General features: G+C 41.3%; 1 protein-coding gene across 1 annotated transcript; it reads right to left on the minus strand.

Moving 5' to 3' along the window:
* Positions 1 to 3692: 3692 nt before the first annotated feature.
* On the minus strand, positions 3693 to 11554 carry IRAK1BP1 (interleukin 1 receptor associated kinase 1 binding protein 1). Its single transcript, XM_058164140.1, has 4 exons — positions 11021 to 11554; positions 8383 to 8448; positions 5643 to 5773; positions 3693 to 4527 (listed from the first exon to the last, which is right to left on the minus strand). Exons 1-4 carry the CDS (start codon positions 11306 to 11308, stop codon positions 4245 to 4247), a joined length of 768 nt encoding a protein of 255 aa, XP_058020123.1. The 5' UTR covers positions 11309 to 11554; the 3' UTR covers positions 3693 to 4244.
* Between the last annotated feature and the right edge of the window lie 8734 nt (positions 11555 to 20288).

A 20288-nucleotide genomic window follows, 5' to 3' on the forward strand; every position in this document is an offset into this window, starting at 1 on the left:
ATTGTGAATGGATATGAAAGAATTTGGTTATCCAAGGTTTCCAACCAATTGCATTATCTATTTTTCTTGCTCCTATCACAAGACGGTTCTTATCCTTGAAATCAATGGAAAAATATAAAATTTTCCACTTTGAGCACAACCTTCATCTGTTATATATTCTACAGTATGTCTTACATGGAGAAGTAGGGGGCAATGTTTCTTTTATTAGGTACTATAGGATTACCCATGTTGAGCCAAAATACTTAAAACATGGTTTGTTACATCAGTCATAATGCTCTTCCTTAACATTATTTTTCAGACTAAGGCTATTCTAAAAAATTCCTTACATCATTATTGCAACTTTAGTTGCTCCCAACTAAAGATAAATTTATCATATCTAATGGCCAATATATTCTAGAGCAAGATTTGAGTAGTTGGATTCCTTGGCCAAATGTGGGTGCTTCTACCATCTGCAATAATCATGAGGACGTATAGAGCCAGGTTGGTATATATTGTGACAGTGATAGCTTTTGTGACATTTGGCCTTTGTACATCACCACATTGAATTTGAAAGGAAACACTTAAGATGTGAGCGAAGTGAAGACTTTCAGCTTTAATTCAAGGAGTCTAACAGAAGTGTGACATTAACCATTGAAGAATTACATTGAAGACATACACACACACCAGGGGTGAAATGTTCCCAGTTCGGACCGGATCATGTGATCCGGTAGTGATGGGGGTGGGTAGTTCGGAGAACCGGTAGCAAAAATCCCCCCCCCCACTGTCCATGCCTCGCTGTTCCTCTTCTCTGTCCCTGAAGCTCTCGGTGGTGATATAGCTGCAAACAGCCTTAATTGACTGCTGCGGTGCTTCAAAGGCCGCACTACAGCTGATCAGCGCTGTGGGCGGCTAGTAGACCAGTGCCTCTATTTTTAAAGAAGGTAGACCGCTGCACTCCCAAAAAAAGGCAATTAATAAGACCAGTGCGCTCCCAAGTTTTGTATACTTTATTATTATTATTATTATTATTGGCCATGCCCATTCAGTAACCTGACCACCAAGCCATGCCCACCAATTAAGCCATGCCCAAAGAACCGGTAGGGGAAATTTTTAGATTTCACCCCGACACACACACACAATTTTGGGGGCTCAAAAATGGTAGGACAAATGGCTGATAAGCAATTTCATGGCCAGCTGTGGCTTGTTTCCTTGTTAGTCCATGACAAATCAAGTGGATAAAAAACTGGAATTGGTTCTGAGTGTTACATTTGCATTTGGTAGCTATTCACTGGAACAATCAATGTAAGGTCCAAAAAATATCTTTTCAAGTGAAAAAGGCCATCATTGGGTTGAAAAAACAAACCCATTGGGGTTGGGGGGGAAGGAAAAAGGAATGGCCAAAACAATAAGAAATTAACTGGTAGGTTCAGCAACAGTAAAAGGCTGCTAGACCACGGAAGACAACTAAAACATGACTATAGAATTCTATCATTGGTGAAGAAAAAACCTTTCACAACAGTTAGCCAAGTCAAAAACACTCTTTAAAATATATATATCTGAATGATGTGTTGTCTAGATACAATTAGTTTTGAGTAGAGATACAATAATCATAATGATAATCATAATATACATATCAATATTAATCACATAGTAATAGTACGATTAGCTTATCCATCTTTAAAAAAATGAGTATATAATTAATTATCTTTTTAGTTTCTAACCTCTGTTTCTGTTAGTTAGCCATTGGTAAAACAAGTCCTATGTTAAAAAATATTCTGGTTCTTCCTTTTATTTTAAGTGTTAATCTATCCATCTCAGCACATTCTAATATTTTTTTAATAACACTTTCCTCTGCAGGGATCTCTTCATTTTTCCATTGCTGTGCAAACACAATTCTTGCTGCAGTTAACACATGTAAAATTAAATATGTATTTCCTTTATTATACTGTTCTGGTAAAATATCCAACAAAAATATTTCTGGTTTCAAATCTATATGTTGCTTTATCATTTTTTCTAACCATGTATGTATTTTAGTCCAATATTTTTTTGCCTTTGAGCATGTCCACCTGGTATCAGATTACTTCCAACAGTTAACTGACAAATTTTCAAACATCTTTGCTAATCTCACTGGTGGTAAATGCCACCACCTATAAAACATTTTCCTTATATGCTGTTGACATTGTTAATTTACAATTTCTATACCACAATTTTTGTCATTTATCTAATTCTATTGAATAACCAAAATTTTTGGCCCATATTATCATTGTTTCTTTCACATTTTTAAGTCAAGAACACTCTTGAGGAAGTAGGTGTGTCATTGTCATAATCTACAGTCAAGAGATGGCTGCATAAATGTAAATACTGAGACTTTACAATAAAATGCAAACCACTGATAATCCTCAAGAACAGAAAGGCCAGATTAGACTTTACCAGAAAATATCTAAAATAGGGCTACCCAGTTCTGGAATAAGATTCTTTCGATTTATGACACCATAGCAAGATTAACTTGTACCAGAATGATGGAAAGAAAAAAATGATGCAGAAGGAAAGGAACAGCTCATCTGAAGCATAAATCATCCATCATATATGGTGGAGGCAGAGTTATGGCATAGGTATGGTCACCAATGGAACCGGGTCATGGTGTTTATTGATGACCTGACTGCTAATAAAAGTAGCAGGATGAATTCTGGGCTATACTGTGCTCAGATTCAGCCAAATGCTGCAAAACTGATAGGATGTGGCTTCATATTGAGAATAGATAATAACCTAAAACATATAGCAACAGAAATCTGAGAGTTTCTCAAGGCAAAGAATGGGGTGTTCCACACTGGCCAAGTCAGTAACCTGATCATAACCCAATAGAGTATGCTGTCCATACTCTTCCGTCTTACTGAAGACAAGACTGAAGGCAAAAAGACCCACAAACAAGCAATAGCTGAAGGCAATTACAGTAAAGGCTTGGCAAAGCATATCAAAGGAGATTTAGCATTTTGTTTTGTCTACGGTTTCAGACTTCAGGCAGTCAACGGCTGCAAAGGATTTTCATCCAAGTATTAAAAACAATCCTTATATTATATCCACTCTTAGGCTTAGATCCTTACTTGAAAAACAGCCCAGTAGGATCCAAATTGTATAGTCCTACTGGGCAAATGTATACATTGCTAAATTTATAGTTAAGGAAGTTGAGCTAAGAACCTGAGCAGACTGGGGTATCCTGTAAAGACAGTATTTATCTGAATGTTGATTCTTTACCACATATGTATTTTATTACTGTATTTTCTTTTATCTGCTTTAGATCCTATATTTTTATATGGAACAAATCATCTATCATATCTAATAGTAAATAATCATTTGTGAAAGCAAAATATGCCATGCAATCCCCCCCCCCCAATTTTGCAAATAGAACCCAATTTTCTGGATTATGGTAAGAAGTGACTTAAGGAAACTACCATAAAATATGCAAATTAATCCATAAACTGTATTTTAGTGAGCCAACTGTGTTAGCATAATGCAACATCTATTATTTATTAACGTGTGTTCCTTTTTCTTCTCCCTATTCAGTGATAATCACAATTTGGTGACCCAATGCAAAGTACTGCACCAATTTGGTTTTTTTATAAAGCATTCAGAAAAACAACCTCCTTAATACTGTCACAAGCCTAATTGTAAACAATTTTCAATTTAACAGTAAGGAAGCCACAATGAAGTTGTTGTACAAATATTTTATTTAAAAAGCAGATTGCTTTGGACCAAACCAAACATGTGTACTGCTGCATGAATAACAGAATAAATTTTTAGGTCTTGGAATAAAGTTATATAAACATTAGGACTACTGGCTGCTGTATAAAGGTAACTCTGAATATGCATTTTAGATAAACCAATTTCCCAGAAGTTGTAGTAACAAATGCTCTAAAAAGGCAGAATCCACTGACAAGGGGAGGAGGACTGCAAGGTACATCTACTTATGTTTGCCTTGCCGAGCAACAGAATGAGTCAGTAATTACTTCAAAATCATGCTCAAAGAGCATTTTCTTGCACTATACGATCACTAAATAAAGCTTTCCCTTAATTTTAGTTACAACATCTGAATAGCAATGACTTTTTAAAAACACTGGCAGGGATCCACATTTTTCACCCCATTCAATAGAAGGAGTTTCTATTTCAACTGTAATCTGTAAAGACTATGGAAAATCAAGTAGAGGTTCCTGAGTACATTCTTCTTCATAAAGGAAAAACAAAGTCTAATTAATGGCTTCAGAGGTTAATTAGTTGCCTTTTATAAGAGCAGCCTTTTTCCTCTTCTTCTCTCCCTTTATTTCAAAAATAGCAAATACCCTTGAAGAAATGTGGATGGTGGCACTTTGGAGTTTCTGCTGAAAACTGAATAAATCTGAAGAATTGTCTGTATGATCTTCAAGATGACCTTCCGACTCCTTTACCTCTTCTTCCTTGATTAGCAGAGGTTTCCCCAGGGAGTGTCCAAACAATTGGCAAACTTCTTGAGCTTTTTGCTGAGCACTCCTAACAGCAGAAACGCATACCTGCCTCCTGAAAAGAAAGAGCATTTAGTTTAGATAATCGGTTCTTATTTAAATTGCAGTTTTATGCTTGTCAAACATGATGACATTTCTTTCAGATAAAGTGAAGCCTCAGGATACATAATAACTCACTTCAGTATCACATAACTGCACATCTAGGCACATAATTACACACATTTCTGCATAGTTACAAGTTCTCCCTTCATAGTGTTTATTTAAAAATTTGTTCTTTTCTGAAAGAGAGCCAAAGTAATTTTTAGGAACTAAACTTGCCTTTTTCCTTACTTATTCCCTTTTCTTTGTAAACTATGATAATTGTATAGTTGAGGGCAAGGCTATTTTACTACTGTTTTGCACACACAATCCTGGAAGTATGAAGAGCAGATTAAAAAATACTTCAAATATGTACAACCCTCAAAATTTATTGCTATTCTGTTTGTTTCCTTAATTTAGTTACATGCTGCAATACTACAAAGCAATCTATACGTGGATAGATGACTTGGGTCACTCACTTTTTTTCAGCCCAACCTACCTCACAGGATTCTAGTTGTGGGGAAAATAGGAAACAACATTATCCAACTTTCAGTAGAAAAAAAAACCAAAGATGGGTTATAATAATGATAATAGTAATAGTAATAAAAATAACCTTATTTATTGCAATATTACTGCTTATTTCTTATATTATTCTCCTCCTTAAATTAAGGCAGGAAGGTTGGGGAAATGAAAAATGTGTCCAACTTGTCTGAATCTAATTCAATATTTCATTCTAACAGTCTGCAACATTTCCCAATCTCTCCTGCCTCCCAAGACTTGACAGGGCAGAAATACACATTTACAGTAGTTAACTTCCCATACTAACTCCAGTCTTTTTATTAGTAAACATAGTGGTGATGGCATTTCCCTGCAACTATGTGGAGATGTTGGTATGAACCGGATGATCAGTTTTAGGTCTGACAACCCTGGTCCAAAGGATAGCTATTAAAGCTGCAATCTCTATGTATGGCACAGTCAGTTCTCTTCAAGTTGATCAAGAAAACATTTTACTTGTGTAGTTTGGAATACACATTCACAGTGAAATAAGCAAGCCAGAAATACACATCTTGAAAAATGTATTGAGAAACTTACCGAAGGGCATCTACAGCCTCCATTGTATGGAAAAAATGAGGCGAGCTGATGATAACAGATTTATCTAGTTTTTCAACAAGATGATTACATGTATCTTGCATTTTTCCAAAATCAGTAAATATAATGCAAACCTGTAAGTGAATATAAAAATGTAGAAGCCTTTTTTCAATGGTTTAATTGCAAGATGATCAAAACAAAAGATAGCAGTATATATGGATCTTTTCCAGCCTCTCATTTTTTTTATTTACTCTATTATTTTATTCATTATTATAAAGCTGGCTCACAATCTGCAAAATAAACTGAGTATAGTGAATTAAAAATCAAGTACTGTCTGAAAATACTTAAAATACAACTGATGCAACTGGTTAATATCCCAATACAGTAATTCCAGTCTTGGAGTATTGGCAAGCAATGTTATATTGGCAAGCGAAGGTTGTAGAGAGTGTAGTTGCATGGCAGCTTCCCCAGTACCTGGATGAAGCTGTCTATCTAGACCCGTTCCAGTCCGGCTTCCGGTCCGGTCAGTCATAGTACGGAGACAGCTTTGGTCGCGTTGGTGGATGACCTCTGGAGGGCCAGGGATAGGGGTTGCTCCTCTGCCCTGGTCCTATTAGATCTCAGCGGCTTTTGATACCATCAACCATGGTATCTTGCTGCACCAGTTGGAGAGTTTGGGAGTGGGAGGCACCGTTTATCGGTGGTTCTCCTCCTATCTCTCTGACCGGTCGCAGACGGTGTTGACAGGGGGACAGAGATCGACCGCGAGGCGCCTTACTTGTGGGGTGCCTCAGGGGTCGATTCTCTCGCCTCTCCTGTTCAACATCTACATGAAGCTGCTGGGTGAGGTCATCAGTGGTTTCGGGGTGAGTTACCATCTGTACGCTGATGACACGCAGCTGTACTTTTCCACCCCGGACCACCCCAACAAAGCTGTCGAAGTGCTGTCCCGGTGTCTGGAAGCCGTACGGGTCTGGATGGGGAGAAACAGACTCAAGCTCAATCCCTCCAAGACAGAGTGACTGTGGATGCCGGCACAGTCAGCTGCAACCGCGGCTGACTGTTGGGGGCGAGTTATTGGCCCCAATGGAGGGGGTACGCAACTTGGGTGTCCTCCTGGATGGGCGGCTGTCGTTTGATGATCATTTGGCGGCCGTCTCCAGGAGGGCCTTTCACCAAGTACGCTTGGTTCGCCAGTTGCGCCCCTTCCTTGACCGGGATGCCTTATGCACGGTCACTCACGCTCTTGTCATTTCTCGTTTGGATTATTGCAATGCTCTCTACATGGGGCTGCCCTTGAAGTGCACCCAGAGGCTGCAGTTAGTCCAGAATGCAGCTGCGCGGGTAATAGTGGGAGCCACTCGTTGCTCCCATGTAACACCACTCCTGTGCAGTCTGCACTGGCTTCCTGTGGTCTTTCGGGTGCGCTTTAAGATCTTGGTTACCACCTTTAAAGCGCTCCATGGCTTAGGGCCCGGGTACTTACGGGACCGCCTGCTGCTACCTTATGCCTCCCACCGATCCATACGCTCACACAGAGAGGGTCTTCTCAGGGTGCCGTCCGCCAAACAATGTCAGCTGGCGGCCCCCAGGGGTAGGGCCTTCTCTGTTGAAGCCCCTATGCTTTGGAACGAACTTCCCCCTGGTTTACGCCAAGTGCCTGATCTTCGGACTTTTCACCGTGAGCTGAAAACACATTTATTTATTCAAGCAGGACTGGCTTAAAAGTTTTATTAAATTTTAATTGGGGTTATTTATGAATTTTAGGGTTTTAAATTTTTTAAATTTCGGCCATCTTTGTAATATGCTTGGTTTTAAGTTTCTGTTTTAATGTGTATATTGTGGGTTTTTATTATCTGGCTGTACACCGCCCTGAGTCCTTCAGAAGAAGGGCGGTATAAAAATCTAATAAAATAAATAAATAAATATATATATATATATAAATATTAAAGGTTACAAGACTGTAAAAAAACTTGCAAATCTAATAAGGCTGCAGTGTAGTCAATTAAACACATAACTTATTTTTCTTTAAATTATATTAAACAAAATACTTAAAAAATGGACAAACTTATAAAACGATATTATATTAAGCTTTCTTCTTCAATACTATGGGGTGACCCTGAACAAACACTAACTTAAAAATTCAGGTCAATAAGAACTAGGCAAATGGTTGAAAATTATGAACATTAAAAATAGGGAAATACTTCAACACCTTAAGTGATGAAGAGAAAAACATTTTTCAATAAGATTTATTTTTAAAACTATTTTTTTTTGAGCATCATCGAAGGTATAATACCTTTAACATACTCTATTTTAAAGCATTTGTTAGTATCTACTACTATCAGATTAGGATCAAAGTAATCTATCAGATCTTCATTAGATAAGCCATAATTTAAATAAAGATACACACTTTCAAATATGAATCTATGCTACAGTTTAGCAACACATCTCTTCAATAGTGGTGCCTCTCTCCTCACTTCATTATACTATTTGAAAATATTACCCATTTTTAATTGACCAACATACAAGATACTACAGCAATTAATGACACATTTTCAGAATACTTCCATTACGTTTCCCATTAAAATTCTAAATTAGCTTTAACATGATACAATGCTAAATGAAAAAGCAAATGAGTGACTTTAATAAAATTAACAATTTATATCTAGAGGGGTTTTAAAAATTTTGACAAATCAAAACAAACATATTTGAGACTAATAGTGCTCTTATTTAAGATACTTGCCTCGGCTTCCATCTTATATGCATTGTCTGTTCTACTGAAGTTTTTTGTCACAGTAACATCATTTTCCTTGGGGAGGAAAAATGATCATTTTAAGTCCACTACTTAAAAACAATGTTCTTTCAGGCACACTAAACAACAAAATATGGCAATGTATTTCAAAACAGTAAAAGTGAGTTGGAGCTAGAACAGACTCACTAAAATTAATAGAGTTATATTAATAAGGATCAAGTCCAGATCCAACACCCTTTTTAAAGCAATATTTTCACTCATATTTTACCATGAAAACATTTAACCATTCTTTAGATTCAAAAATAAAAAAGTGCTTCAAAACCTTTTTTGCAATTTCTTAAAGCAGTTGTGCCCCTTCCTGGAATTATGTAAAAGATTGTTTTCCCTTCAAATGCAAAGGACTAAACAATTCTAATAAGCATGATTGAGTGAACAATTTCCAAAAATTTTAACAAATTATGCTTTGAAAGACTGCAATATCAGGAATATCTTAAATTACCTGGCACCTATAAATTCCTGATAATCTTCTAAAGTGCCATGTGTAGGACAGAAATAAGGTGTTACTCATAGCATTAAAACCATTAAAAGAAACATAATTATTCTCTAGGATTTTTTGAGCTGTATTAAGAACTGTGATTAATATAAATTCAAATAAAAATACTGGCTAGTATCAATTTGCTGACTTTTGGCTATCACCTTTTCAGCCCTAGAAAGAAGACAATGGAAAAGCACCTCTGAAAATGTTGCCTAAAAATTGCATGAATTTGACTATGAAGTGACCAGGAGTCTTGACTAACTTGAAGGCCACATATATTTTGTATTTTACTTGTGTGCTTTTTCCTTCAAAACTGTTTCCACAAACAGTGTTATATCTTATTTCTAGGTTAGATGAGGTATCATAACTATTACTAATCCATATGAACTCAGTAAATTTCACAGCTGAGTGAGGTCTGAAAACAGGTTGGAATTACATCCATATGAACTCAGGAGAAATTATGACTTTTAGATCAGTACATAACTACATTGCTAGTTGCCCAATGACACTCCTTCATGATGGCTAAGTAACATGTATTATCATAGGAATATATACAGAAATAATCCCTCCTTTGGTACAGTGGATTGAGAAGGCATGACACAATGGGGAAGTGGAAAGTCTTTAGTTAGGAAGGTATGAACCACAGCTCTGTATCTGATCTGGCAGGATAAATATGGAAGGTATATTACCACTGATAGATGGTCCCCAAGAGCACCCTAGTGATAAAGTTACTGGATGACTAAATATCAATGGAGATGGTCAGTCATGCAGGTCATGGTTGTCCCAATGGTGCATTTTTCAAGAGGCAACTGGACTTTCTGGTTTTCTTTGAAGATATTTCGCTTCTCATCAAAGAAGCTTCTTGGATGAGAAGTGAAACGTTGGTATTGGATGACTAGCAAGGAGACTCACTTTCTAGTCCAACCTCAGCTCCCTGGTAACTCTGAGCCAATGAACCTTCCTAAACTCAATCTACTTCACATCCTTGCTGCTGCAGTTAAAAATTGTATGTTACCTACGCTGCCATGGGCTTCTGAATGAAAAGTGAGATTAAAATCAAAATAAGTTGAGTGTCAGCGTTCCAGAAAAAAACCCAATTCCAAGCAAAAACTCTGAAGCAAGCATCTTTTAAAGTTCTATTTACTAGGATAGGCACACTGGCACATCTGGAAAAACCAGCTCTGGACATTGAGATCAACTCCTGGTGACTGCAGATACACTGCATTATAAAAATGATTTATGATTGCCTACATCTGGAATGGATCTGGGACTATCCAGATGACCCCTTTATCCAAGTATTTCGATGTATAGAGCATCCCGAGCTCCCATTAGCATAAAGCATATTTTAGCCTAATTCAGCCACTAGGCAGAATGGCTAGGGGTTCCCCAGGCTAGATGTCTATGGAGGTTCTCAGTCATCCAGGTCTTATTTGTCCCAAAGGTGCTTTTTTCAAGAGGCAGCTAGACTTTTCTTTGTTTTTTCCTTGAAGACATTTCGCTTCTTATCCAAAAAGGTTCTTCAGCTCTTGGAAGAAGCTTCTTGGATGAGAAACTAAACGTCCTCAAAGGAAAAAAAAAACCCAGAAAGTCCAGCTGCCTCTTGAAAAAAAGCACCTTTGGGTTCCCCATGCTAGCTAAAACCAGGTGGGCATGAAGAACAGGGGGTGGTTTTTAGCAGACGGCGGCACCAAAATTCTCTGAAACATTAAGTTCACCGGACTCCCTGGCTAAGATGCGGTTCCTCTGTGGGGGAACAGAGGGACTAAATTGATTGTTGGGGGCAATATGCTGACTCTGTAAACTGCTCAGAAAGGGCTGTAAATAGCACTGCGAAGTGGTATACAATAAGTCTAAGTCAGAGGTCTTCAAACTTGGCAGCTTTAAGATTTGTGGACTTCAACTCCCAGAATTCTCCAGCCAGCTATGGAATTGTGGGAGTTGAAGTCCACAAGTCTTAAAGCTGCCAAGTTTAAAGACCTCTGGTCTAAGTGCTATTGCTAAAGCGACCAACGAATTGAGACGTTCGCAAAGGGCGGGAGACCTACTGCGGCTGCGCGCGGGTTTGCCCCCCCCCCTTCTCTTTATCTCACCCACTGAGATGCCGCCGCGCTGCCGAACCGTCTGGGCGACGTAGTCAAGTCTGCGAGTGATGCTGCCTCGCGCTGCGCCGGCTTCTCCTTTCCTGCTTCTCAAATAAACCGTGACTTTGGCCCGATCCGGTCCGGCGCTGAGTTCCGCGCTGCCGCTCACGTGAACTTCCCTCCCAAACGGCCCTCCTTCGGCGGCTCTGGCCGGCTCATCGTTTGCAGTGCCGGAGCCGAAGGGCGGGGACACCAACTCAGCGAACACCCGAGCTGGAGAGAGCGGCGGCGGCGGCGGCATTTGGCTGGGAAAGGAAAGGGACCGTTAGGAGATCCTAGCAACGGAGGCGACGCCGCGAGCCCTCGCGCCCAAGGCGTGATGGTCCTTGTAGTTCTGACGGGAAAATCGCGTGGAGGCCACAGCCCCGCCCCGAGCTGAAGAGGGGTGGTGTCTGCAGAGTCTTCTCTTCTCATTCGCATGCTGTTATGCCAGATGCCACCTGGCGCTTGCGTGGGGATGCCTTTGGCAGCTTGTAAATCATGATTTATGACCTAACGGCAGTGATGTCGTCAGAGAAACAGACTTTATTAGATAAAACGTTGAGAATAATGATGTTTTGCTCAATAAAATAGTTTATTCAATAAACTAATCAGGTTTAGGATGAGGATCAACCAGAAATGGCTATAAAAGCTATGCACTGTGTTATGTTGATGTTCATTGTAATACAAGTAGTCTTTGATTTATGACTGTAATTGACTCCAGAATTACAGTGGCAAGTCATGGCAATCGCTAAGTGGGTCACGGGATCTCACCTGATTTTTATGAATCTAAAAAAATGATTTATACGCATGAATAAGCGGAAGTTGCTTGGACTTCATTCATTCATTCATTCATTCATTCATTCATTCATTCATTTCGTATAGCTGCCCACCTACAAACTAGTTGTTTGTATGCATCATATTTATGCGTCGCTAATTAACATTTTGCATCTGCAAAATAATATTAAATGTGTAAATATGAAAAGTATTTCGGCCTTTTGTCTTCTGAAATTGAATTTAACTTTGAAGTCAACCTAAGGGTTTGTATCTATTTCTGTGTTTGTGCTGCAGTCTTATTAGGCTGTTAGGGCATTAAAAACTAAATTAAATTATTCACTAGCGTGAGTCTCTAGGCAATTGCTGTCTTGGCTGCTTCTGGAGTGACAGAATTATAAAGCTGGGAGAGGCTGTGGAATCCAACTCCTTAGTGCAATAAGATGTGCTGTGTCTGAACACATCTAGTGAAGGGAAAACCCCAACCACCAGGGAATTGATTGCACTATGAACTGCGCTTGACACCACATACCAAGAGACTGTAGTATATTATTTTAGAGGGGTGCGATGCTAGTTCGCCTCCTCGTGGTACACCCTGGATAGCACAGTAGTGTGTACCAAACAACTAGCAACAAATGGCAGCCAGACTACATTGAAGAATTAGCAGTTAACGACAGTTGGCAGTCAGACATCTTTATAGAACTGGCTCTCTAAAATACATGGCAACTGATAAATTGTCCATCAAGACAATTACACCAGCCCAATGTCTGATTTTTTTCAAAATAGACCACCCTGTCCTTGAATGGCTGGATGGACTGGACATTAACATTTGATTATGAACTACTATAGGTCCATGTATTTGCCATACACTAAATAAATGTTAAAAAATCCTTTTAGAGAATTTGAAGGTATAAAGGGCTTCAAATCTGTTAAAATATTCTGCTATTATACAGTTGTTTACTAAAAGGGATTCAAAAAGACTACTTAGAAATAAATAATGTTTACATCTATTATAAAGGGTTGTCAGACTGTAGCATAGCAGACCTAAGAAAACCTTGTATTCAATGCCTAGATTAAATTGTGCTCAGATGTTGATCTATGTACTGAGCTACTCTGAAGATCAACATGGAAAATGCGGCATTGAATGAATGGATGGGTATTGTACAAGCCAGCCATAGATAGAAGCACTGAGTTGTTCCTTCTTGGATTGTGCATTTAGCCAGCGTTTGCCTTCTGCACATCTTTTAATTTGAAATCAGTCCAAAATAAACCAGTTCTCATCCAAGAGTTGGGAAAGATTGTCTCCATATAGTAAGAATTCATATCTCTCAATAGGTGAGAATTGAGCTGACACATTAGGGATCCTAATTGGAAAATTGCAGGACATCAACATCGGCACAGAAGGCATTTTATAGGACTTTCAGCCACCATGACAACCACAGAGCTGTCTCAATATGTTGGCAGACTAGTACCTTTTGGTGGATATATATTTGAGCTAGTGAATAGGAGCCTGAAGGTCCAGAATTTGAAATGCTGGATTTTATTGCATTTATTCATTAAATCTATTTGCATGCAGCTGCAATCAAAAGCAAGTCTTGGCAACTCACATTTTATACTACTGTCCAACTCAGCAGGATTACAGATGTGCTTTGCACAGCAAATATATTTTTTTAATGGTCAAGATACCCTCAAATCAAGCTTGACATTTGTTGACATTCTTTTCTTGGCAGTGTTAGAGATGCTTTTCAATTGTCTTCTCCCAGATTTTCTTCCTACCCATTCTAGCCAACACCCTTGAATTCCCAGGCAGTTCCCCATCCAAATCTCCCTGCTTAGTGACCAGCATTGCCAAAATCAGCTAGGTGTTGACAATTGCCCATTTAGCATTTTAAAAACCACAATAATCAGGGCTGGACAGGGTCCACAAGTACCACAGGAAATACACTGTTGAATTCATTCTTGGAGAAAATGTTTAGTGCCCTCATTCATCTTTATTCAAAAATAGTACAGAGGGCACTTGTATCCATATTTATTCACAAGGAAAGCTGACTGCTTAGCCCTAGGAAAACTGGCATAAGAAAATTGAATTGAACTGAACACAGAACTGGCTCTTTCTACTGCAGTGCCTGTTACTATGATACTGAGGCTTTGTGGCATCCCAGCAGAAGGTTGTTAGGCTCTTGTGCAATAGTGAGTGTCCAGCAATGCCACTGATGACTAATTGGGCTTCCTTAGTGGATCTCAAATCAACTATGGACTGGATTCTGATTTTTCTGTGATTTTTAAAGGGAGCCCTCAGTCTTGAAATACAGTGCATTTTACTGAATGGGAGTGTGGGAACTTTCAGGAAAATGCATTGTATTTTTCTAGTCTACTTCTAGAGCCCCAATAACCCCTGGCTAGCCTAAGCTGACAAAAAGTACTGAATGTAAATAATGCCATTTATGTTTATTTTATTTTATTTTTTTATTTTATTTATTTTGTCACACAGTATATATATGCATAAGCATGAAATAACTAAACAATATATAAGCATATATATATAAGCATGAGTATATAATTATATTAATTGGATATAATGAAAGGAAACAATAGGACAGGAACGGTAGGCACGCTTGTGCTCTTATGCACGCCCCTTATGCTTATCCAAGCTTATGCTTGGATGGCCCACAATGAGAATCAGATCTAGCATGTTTCCCAAACATAAATTGTAATTCCTTAGGGAGGAAGCCCATCCCAAATATCTCATTCTGCCCACTTGGTTGGAATCTTTTGACTTTCCACCAACACAACCTTTGTTTTTTCCTCTGCATTATGATTCAGTTGATCAGCCTTCATCCAATCTGTTATGAACTCCAAGCCTATTTGACTGGAATCCACTGATGGGAAAAGATTCTGAAATGGGGCTTTGGGATTCTCTTGCAGTGGACTGAAAAGGGCAATAGGATTGCTGCTGCTGGCACATTGATTTAAAACCTGAGCTATTCCTGTTGGGGATTTTACCAGGGAATCACAGTAAAGAAATTGTATACTTGATTATTCAGGTAATAACTGCAGCTAGAATTGTATTTGCACAGAATTGGAAGGGTGAAGAGATCCCTACAGAAGAAAATGTGATTAAGAAAATATTAGAATGTGCAGAAACGAACAGATTAACACTTGCAATTAAAGAAAAGGAAGAATCTGACTATTATAATATATGGGATTTATTTTATCAATGGTTGGAGAATAAATATGAAAGCAAGGTATTATAAAGTTAAATAAGTTAAGAAGAGAAATGTTACAATAATAGATATGTTAAGTATTAGCATTATTAATAAGTATTAGTATTAAAAATAAGAGAAATAATATGGTGGTAAGTTTAAACTGTTATGACACAAAAAAATTGTACCCAGATGATGCACTGTTTAATGAATGATGAAATGTTTGTATTAAAAGAAAATAAAACTTTTTTTAAAAAAGGATTGCTGGTGGTGGTTATAAAATTGACAAGAGCAGGCACTAGATGCCTCATAGGAATCTGATGACATGGGCTCAAGCACGGCAAGACTATTGATGCCTTTGGACTTTGGTTTTGGAGAAAACTCCTGAGAATAGTGTGTAGCAAGAAAACAAACTGATGGGTTATTGAATAAACGAAACCAGAGTTCTTAGCCATGGCACAAATGACCAGGTTGATTTTATTCTACCTCAGACACATCATACAAAGACCTAATCACTCTCTGGAAAGGGCTCTAACGCTGGGAAAGGTGGAGGAAAAAAGAAGAGGATGGCCAGCAGCAAGGTGGATGGACTCAATTACAGTAGCAATGAGTGTAACATTGAGAAACTTGAAAGAACAAGTTAGAGATCATCATGAAGAAAATCTATCTATGTGATGACTAGGAATTGAAAACAACTTGATGGTTATAATCAATCACTCAATTTTACTATTTTGACTACAAAATAATGAGAGTTTCAAAGAATCATGACAATAATCTGATACATCTTTCTACTGTGTTTTTTTAAGTAAAGATTTTTGGTTCAGCTCCTCAAAACTATTTCGGTGACTCTCCATGTAATGTATTACTGTAAGTTTTGGCGGGAGTTTTAGGCGGGAAATATCTCGTTCCTGATTGGTTGCAGCCTCAGGCTGAAGTGTATATAAGGAGAGGTTTTTCTCCAGAGTTTTGCTGGGTCACACTATATTAAAGAGCTGTTGTCACTAACCTGGTCTCCTGCCTCGTCAATACCCAAACATAACATTGGCGACGAAGGTGGGATCTTGAGGCAGAGCACCAGAACAGAGCTGAACTCACTACGAGAATCAAACCCAGCAAGGTGATAGCGAATGCAGCGATGACCGGCTACACGCCACCCACTCCGTTTGACCCTGCCCAGGAGACATGGGGAATATATATGACCCGTTTCGAAAGTTTCCTGGAGGCAAACGAGCTACAGGGAGTCTCCGACAACCGCAAACGGGCTTACTTCATAAGCCACTGTGGGTCCGCAGTCATCGCCGTCGCAGAAGCCCTGGCGGAGCCAACACCGCTACACTCCGTGTCGTGGCAGACCCTTCAGACCCTCCTGAAGAATCACTTCGCACCGGCCCCGTCCAAATACGTTCGACGGTACGAGTTTGGGGAGCGCAGGCAACAAGAAGGCGAGTCTATCAGCGACTACATGGCAGCCCTGAGACAAGCCTCCAAGCATTGCGAGTACCGCGATCTGGACGAAGAGCTGCTGGAACAACTTATACGGGGGGTCAGAGACATCCGTTTGAGGAGGCGGTTGCTAGCCAAGAGCAACCTGACATTGGCAAACGCTCTGGACGAAGCCAGAGCCCATGAGATGTCCAACCATGCAGCAGACACCTTACAAAAGCGACTCACGCCGATGGCGGGCGCAAAGCCGAGCACAGTCCACCACGAAGAAACCTATCGTGAGTCAACCAGCGAAGGAGGAAGAAGTCCACTACACCGGAAAATCGACAAGGAAGACCCGGAGGAATGCGGAAGCTGCGGGCGACATCAGCGCCAAAGATGTAAGTTCAGGGCGCCATTTGCGGCGGTGTGAGAGGAAGGGGCACCTGGCCCAAGTCTGCCGAGCACCCCAACCTTCCCGCCGAAAATTCAAATCGGCCAATCAGAGCGGCTCTGAGTCAGAGATGCAAACCCCACATTCCCGCCGAAATTTCAAACCAGCCAATCAGAGCGAAATCGGCAAGGCGACCCGCGATTGGCCAGGAAAGAAAGAGCGCGAAGTCAAACCGAATGACTGTTACCATAGACCACGCAGCTACCCGCATCGAAGAAAAGATCTTCACTAACCCAACAATTGAAGGCGTACGTGCCGACTGGAAGTAGACACAGGATCAGCTATCACAATCATGTCCTGGGACACTTTTGTGAAAGCCTTGCCGCACATCGCAAAGCGCAAGCTACAGAAACAACGGCTCCGGGTGCAGGATTACCAGGGCAACCGCATCCCTGTTCGAGGGACAACGACCGTCGAGGTCAAGTACGGAACATACGAAAAGACCCTGCCCATCACGTTAGTCGAGGAACCTTGCCAAGCTTGCTGGGGCTAGACTGGTTCAGGCGTTGGGAATGGGGTGACTGGCGTCCACGGAGCGGATGCAACCTGCAAAACGCCTAATGGAGGAATTCGCAGACGATTCGAGGACCGTTTAGGCAAGTACAAGGGACCCCTATCTCCTTCAATTTAGACCCCAAATAGCTCCCATTAGGTTAAAGGCAAGGAGGGTTCCTTTGCACTCAAACCTAAAATCGACAAAGAGTTAGATAAATTAGTCAGCCAGGGATACTAGTGCCAGTTGACCATGCCAAATGGGAGACGCCAATCGTCACCCCTATAAAACCAGACGGGTCCATAAGAATTTGCGCTGATTACAAGGCTACCTTGAACAAAGCATTGCAAAAGCGCCTACCCAGTTCCAGTAGTGCAACACTTATTGCACTCACTAGGGCACGGACAAGTTTTCGCCAAATTAGACTTGGCACAAGCGTACCAACAGCTACCCGTAGATGCTAGCACAGCTGAAGCCCAGACCATTGTAACGCACGGGTGCCTTTAAGTGCACCCGTTACAGTTTGGGGTGAGTGTGGCCCGGGCTATTCAAAATTTGATGGAGCGACTCCTACAAGGGTTACCGGAGTCGTGCCCTATTTCGATGATGTGTTGGTATCAGGGAAGATTTAAGAGAACTGGGGAAGCGATTAAGGAAAGTTTTGGCCATTTTAGGTCGGCAGGATTAAAAGTTAAAGCAAGCAAGTGTCAGATAGGGGTCGAATCTGTTGAATTTCTGGGTTATAGAATAGACAAAAAGGATTCACCCCACTGAGAGCAAAGTCAAGGCGATAAAGAGAGCCCCAGCACCCAAAAACAAGACAGAACTCCAGGCTTTCCTGGGTCTGGTAAACTTTACGCCGTGTTTTTAAAAGACAAGGCAACCGTTGCTGAACCGCTGCATAAATTGCTTGGAAAAACACTGTTTGGTCGTGGGGAAGTCAGAGAATAGGGCATTTGAGGCAGTAAAAGTTTGCTATCAAGCGATAGCCTGTTAATACAATACAACAACAGGCTGCCGTTAGTATTGGTTTGTGATCGTCCCCTATGGAGTAGGAGCTGTACTTAGCCACAGACTCCCAAACGGCACTGAAGCCCTATAGCGTTCTATTCACGAACGATGTCCCGGCTGAGAGAATTACAGCCAGCTAGATAGGAGGCTCTCGCAATAGTGTCAGGGTGAAAAATTTCACGAATACGTTTTGGGAGAGACTTTGACATTATCACTGACCACAGACCGCTATTGGGGTTACTGGCTGGCGACCGCCCAACGCCAGTGGCACTATCACCTAGACTGACCAGATGGACTATCTTTTGGCCGCCTACTCTACAAACTACAGCATCGACCTGGAAAGAGCTGGGGCATGCGGACGCACTGAGCAGATGCCCATTGCCCGGGGAAATCGAGGACCCTACTCCGGGCACCCCCGTTCTACTAATTGACTCTTGGGACTCTGGGCCAGTCACATCGCAGGAAGTGGCTCGGGCCTCCTACCGGGACGTTGTCTTAAGAACTGTAATCGGTTGGCGTCCAAGGGGATGGCCCGCTGGCGACCGTTTTAGAGAATTTGTAAAGAAAGAGAATTGTCTGTGCAAGGGGTGCCTGCTCTGGGGGATAGGGTGGTAGTTCCAGAGAAGCTGAGAAAAAGTCCTGGAACTACTGCATGAGGGTCACCCAGGAATTGTAAGGATGAAGGGCTAGCCAGGAGCTATGTCTGGTGGCCCCTAATGGACAGGGAAATCAGTGACAGGGTTGGCCGATGCCAGGTATGTCAGGAATCCAGACCACTACCACCCACGGCCCCAGTGTTGGAGTGGGAGAAACCCCAAGGCCCTTGGTCCCGCATACACATTGATTTTGCCGCCCTTCCACGGCCAAACATTTCTAATTGTGGTGGATGCATTCTCCAAATGGCTGGAGATCATCCTAATGAAATCCACAACCGCTGGAGCTGTCATTTCAGCACTAAAACACCTATTCGCCACGCACGGGCTACCGGACACCCTCGTGTCCGATAACGGCCCACAGTTCACTGCAGCATTATTTGAAGGGTACCTGGCTGAAGAGGGCATCCGACATGGCCTCTCAGCGCCGTTCCACCCTGCGTCGAACGGCCTTGGTGTACGGTATGTTCGGAGTGCGAAGAAGCGCTATCACGAAGCAGCCCGGAGACTGGCAGGCACAAATCGACGCATTCTAACCGTCAACACAGGACCCCTGTGTGGCCACCGCCGCAGCCCAGCCGAGCTATTAATGGGCCGGAAGCTAAGGTGCCCGCTAGACCGGCTACACCCGAACTACGTGCAGGACGGGTTCAAAACAAAACCAGATAGACTCCGGCAATTAAACATAGGAGACTCAGTGTGGGCCCATAATTATAGCGACGGCCCAAACTGGAAGAGGGGGATAGTCATAGACAAAACGGGCCCCAAATCTTATCTAGTGGAAATAGACGATGGCAGAGTTTGGAGGCGCCACATAGATCAATTAAGAAACAGATTGAGCGATAAGGCAGAATTAGGCGAAACCAGCCCTGACTATGATTTAATTAACCCCACAGCTGACTGGAACCGAGAACAAACAGAAAGCATAGAACCAAACAGAGACTTATCTGAGCCAGGCGAGGTCCAGCGACACCCTCAGGCCCCTCGAGAGGACAGCAGGTCCGGGCCGGCAAATAATCCAGGGGCGGATGGCGGGAGGAGGAGCTCAGAGGAACGAAAAGTCCCTCCGGCAAGCTCGACTCAACTCCAGAAAGTGAACTGCGCAGGTCCGGGAGAGTCAGGAGACGCCCCACGTACCTGCAGGACTACGTAGAGAAGTAATATGCAAATATTGGCAAAGTGCCTTCTGGGAGGGAAGGAGTGTAATGTATTACTGTAAGTTTTGGCGGGAG

Source organism: Ahaetulla prasina, chromosome 1, assembly GCF_028640845.1.
Source record: "Ahaetulla prasina isolate Xishuangbanna chromosome 1, ASM2864084v1, whole genome shotgun sequence".
Classification (NCBI taxonomy): Eukaryota; Metazoa; Chordata; class Lepidosauria; order Squamata; family Colubridae; genus Ahaetulla; species Ahaetulla prasina.

Excerpts from the sequence above, each read along its gene's own strand:
- IRAK1BP1 (XM_058164140.1), bottom strand. The coding sequence starts at position 11,308 with ATGCCGCCGCCGCCGCCGCTCTCTCCAGCTCGGGTGTTCGCTGAGTTG. Across the intron at positions 5,774-8,382 it reads CATATAAGATGGAAGCCGAG|GTTTGCATTATATTTACTGA; the intron begins GCAAGTATCTTA and ends ATTCACTTACAG. Across the intron at positions 4,528-5,642 it reads GAGGCTGTAGATGCCCTTCG|GAGGCAGGTATGCGTTTCTG; the intron begins GTAAGTTTCTCA and ends CTTTCTTTTCAG.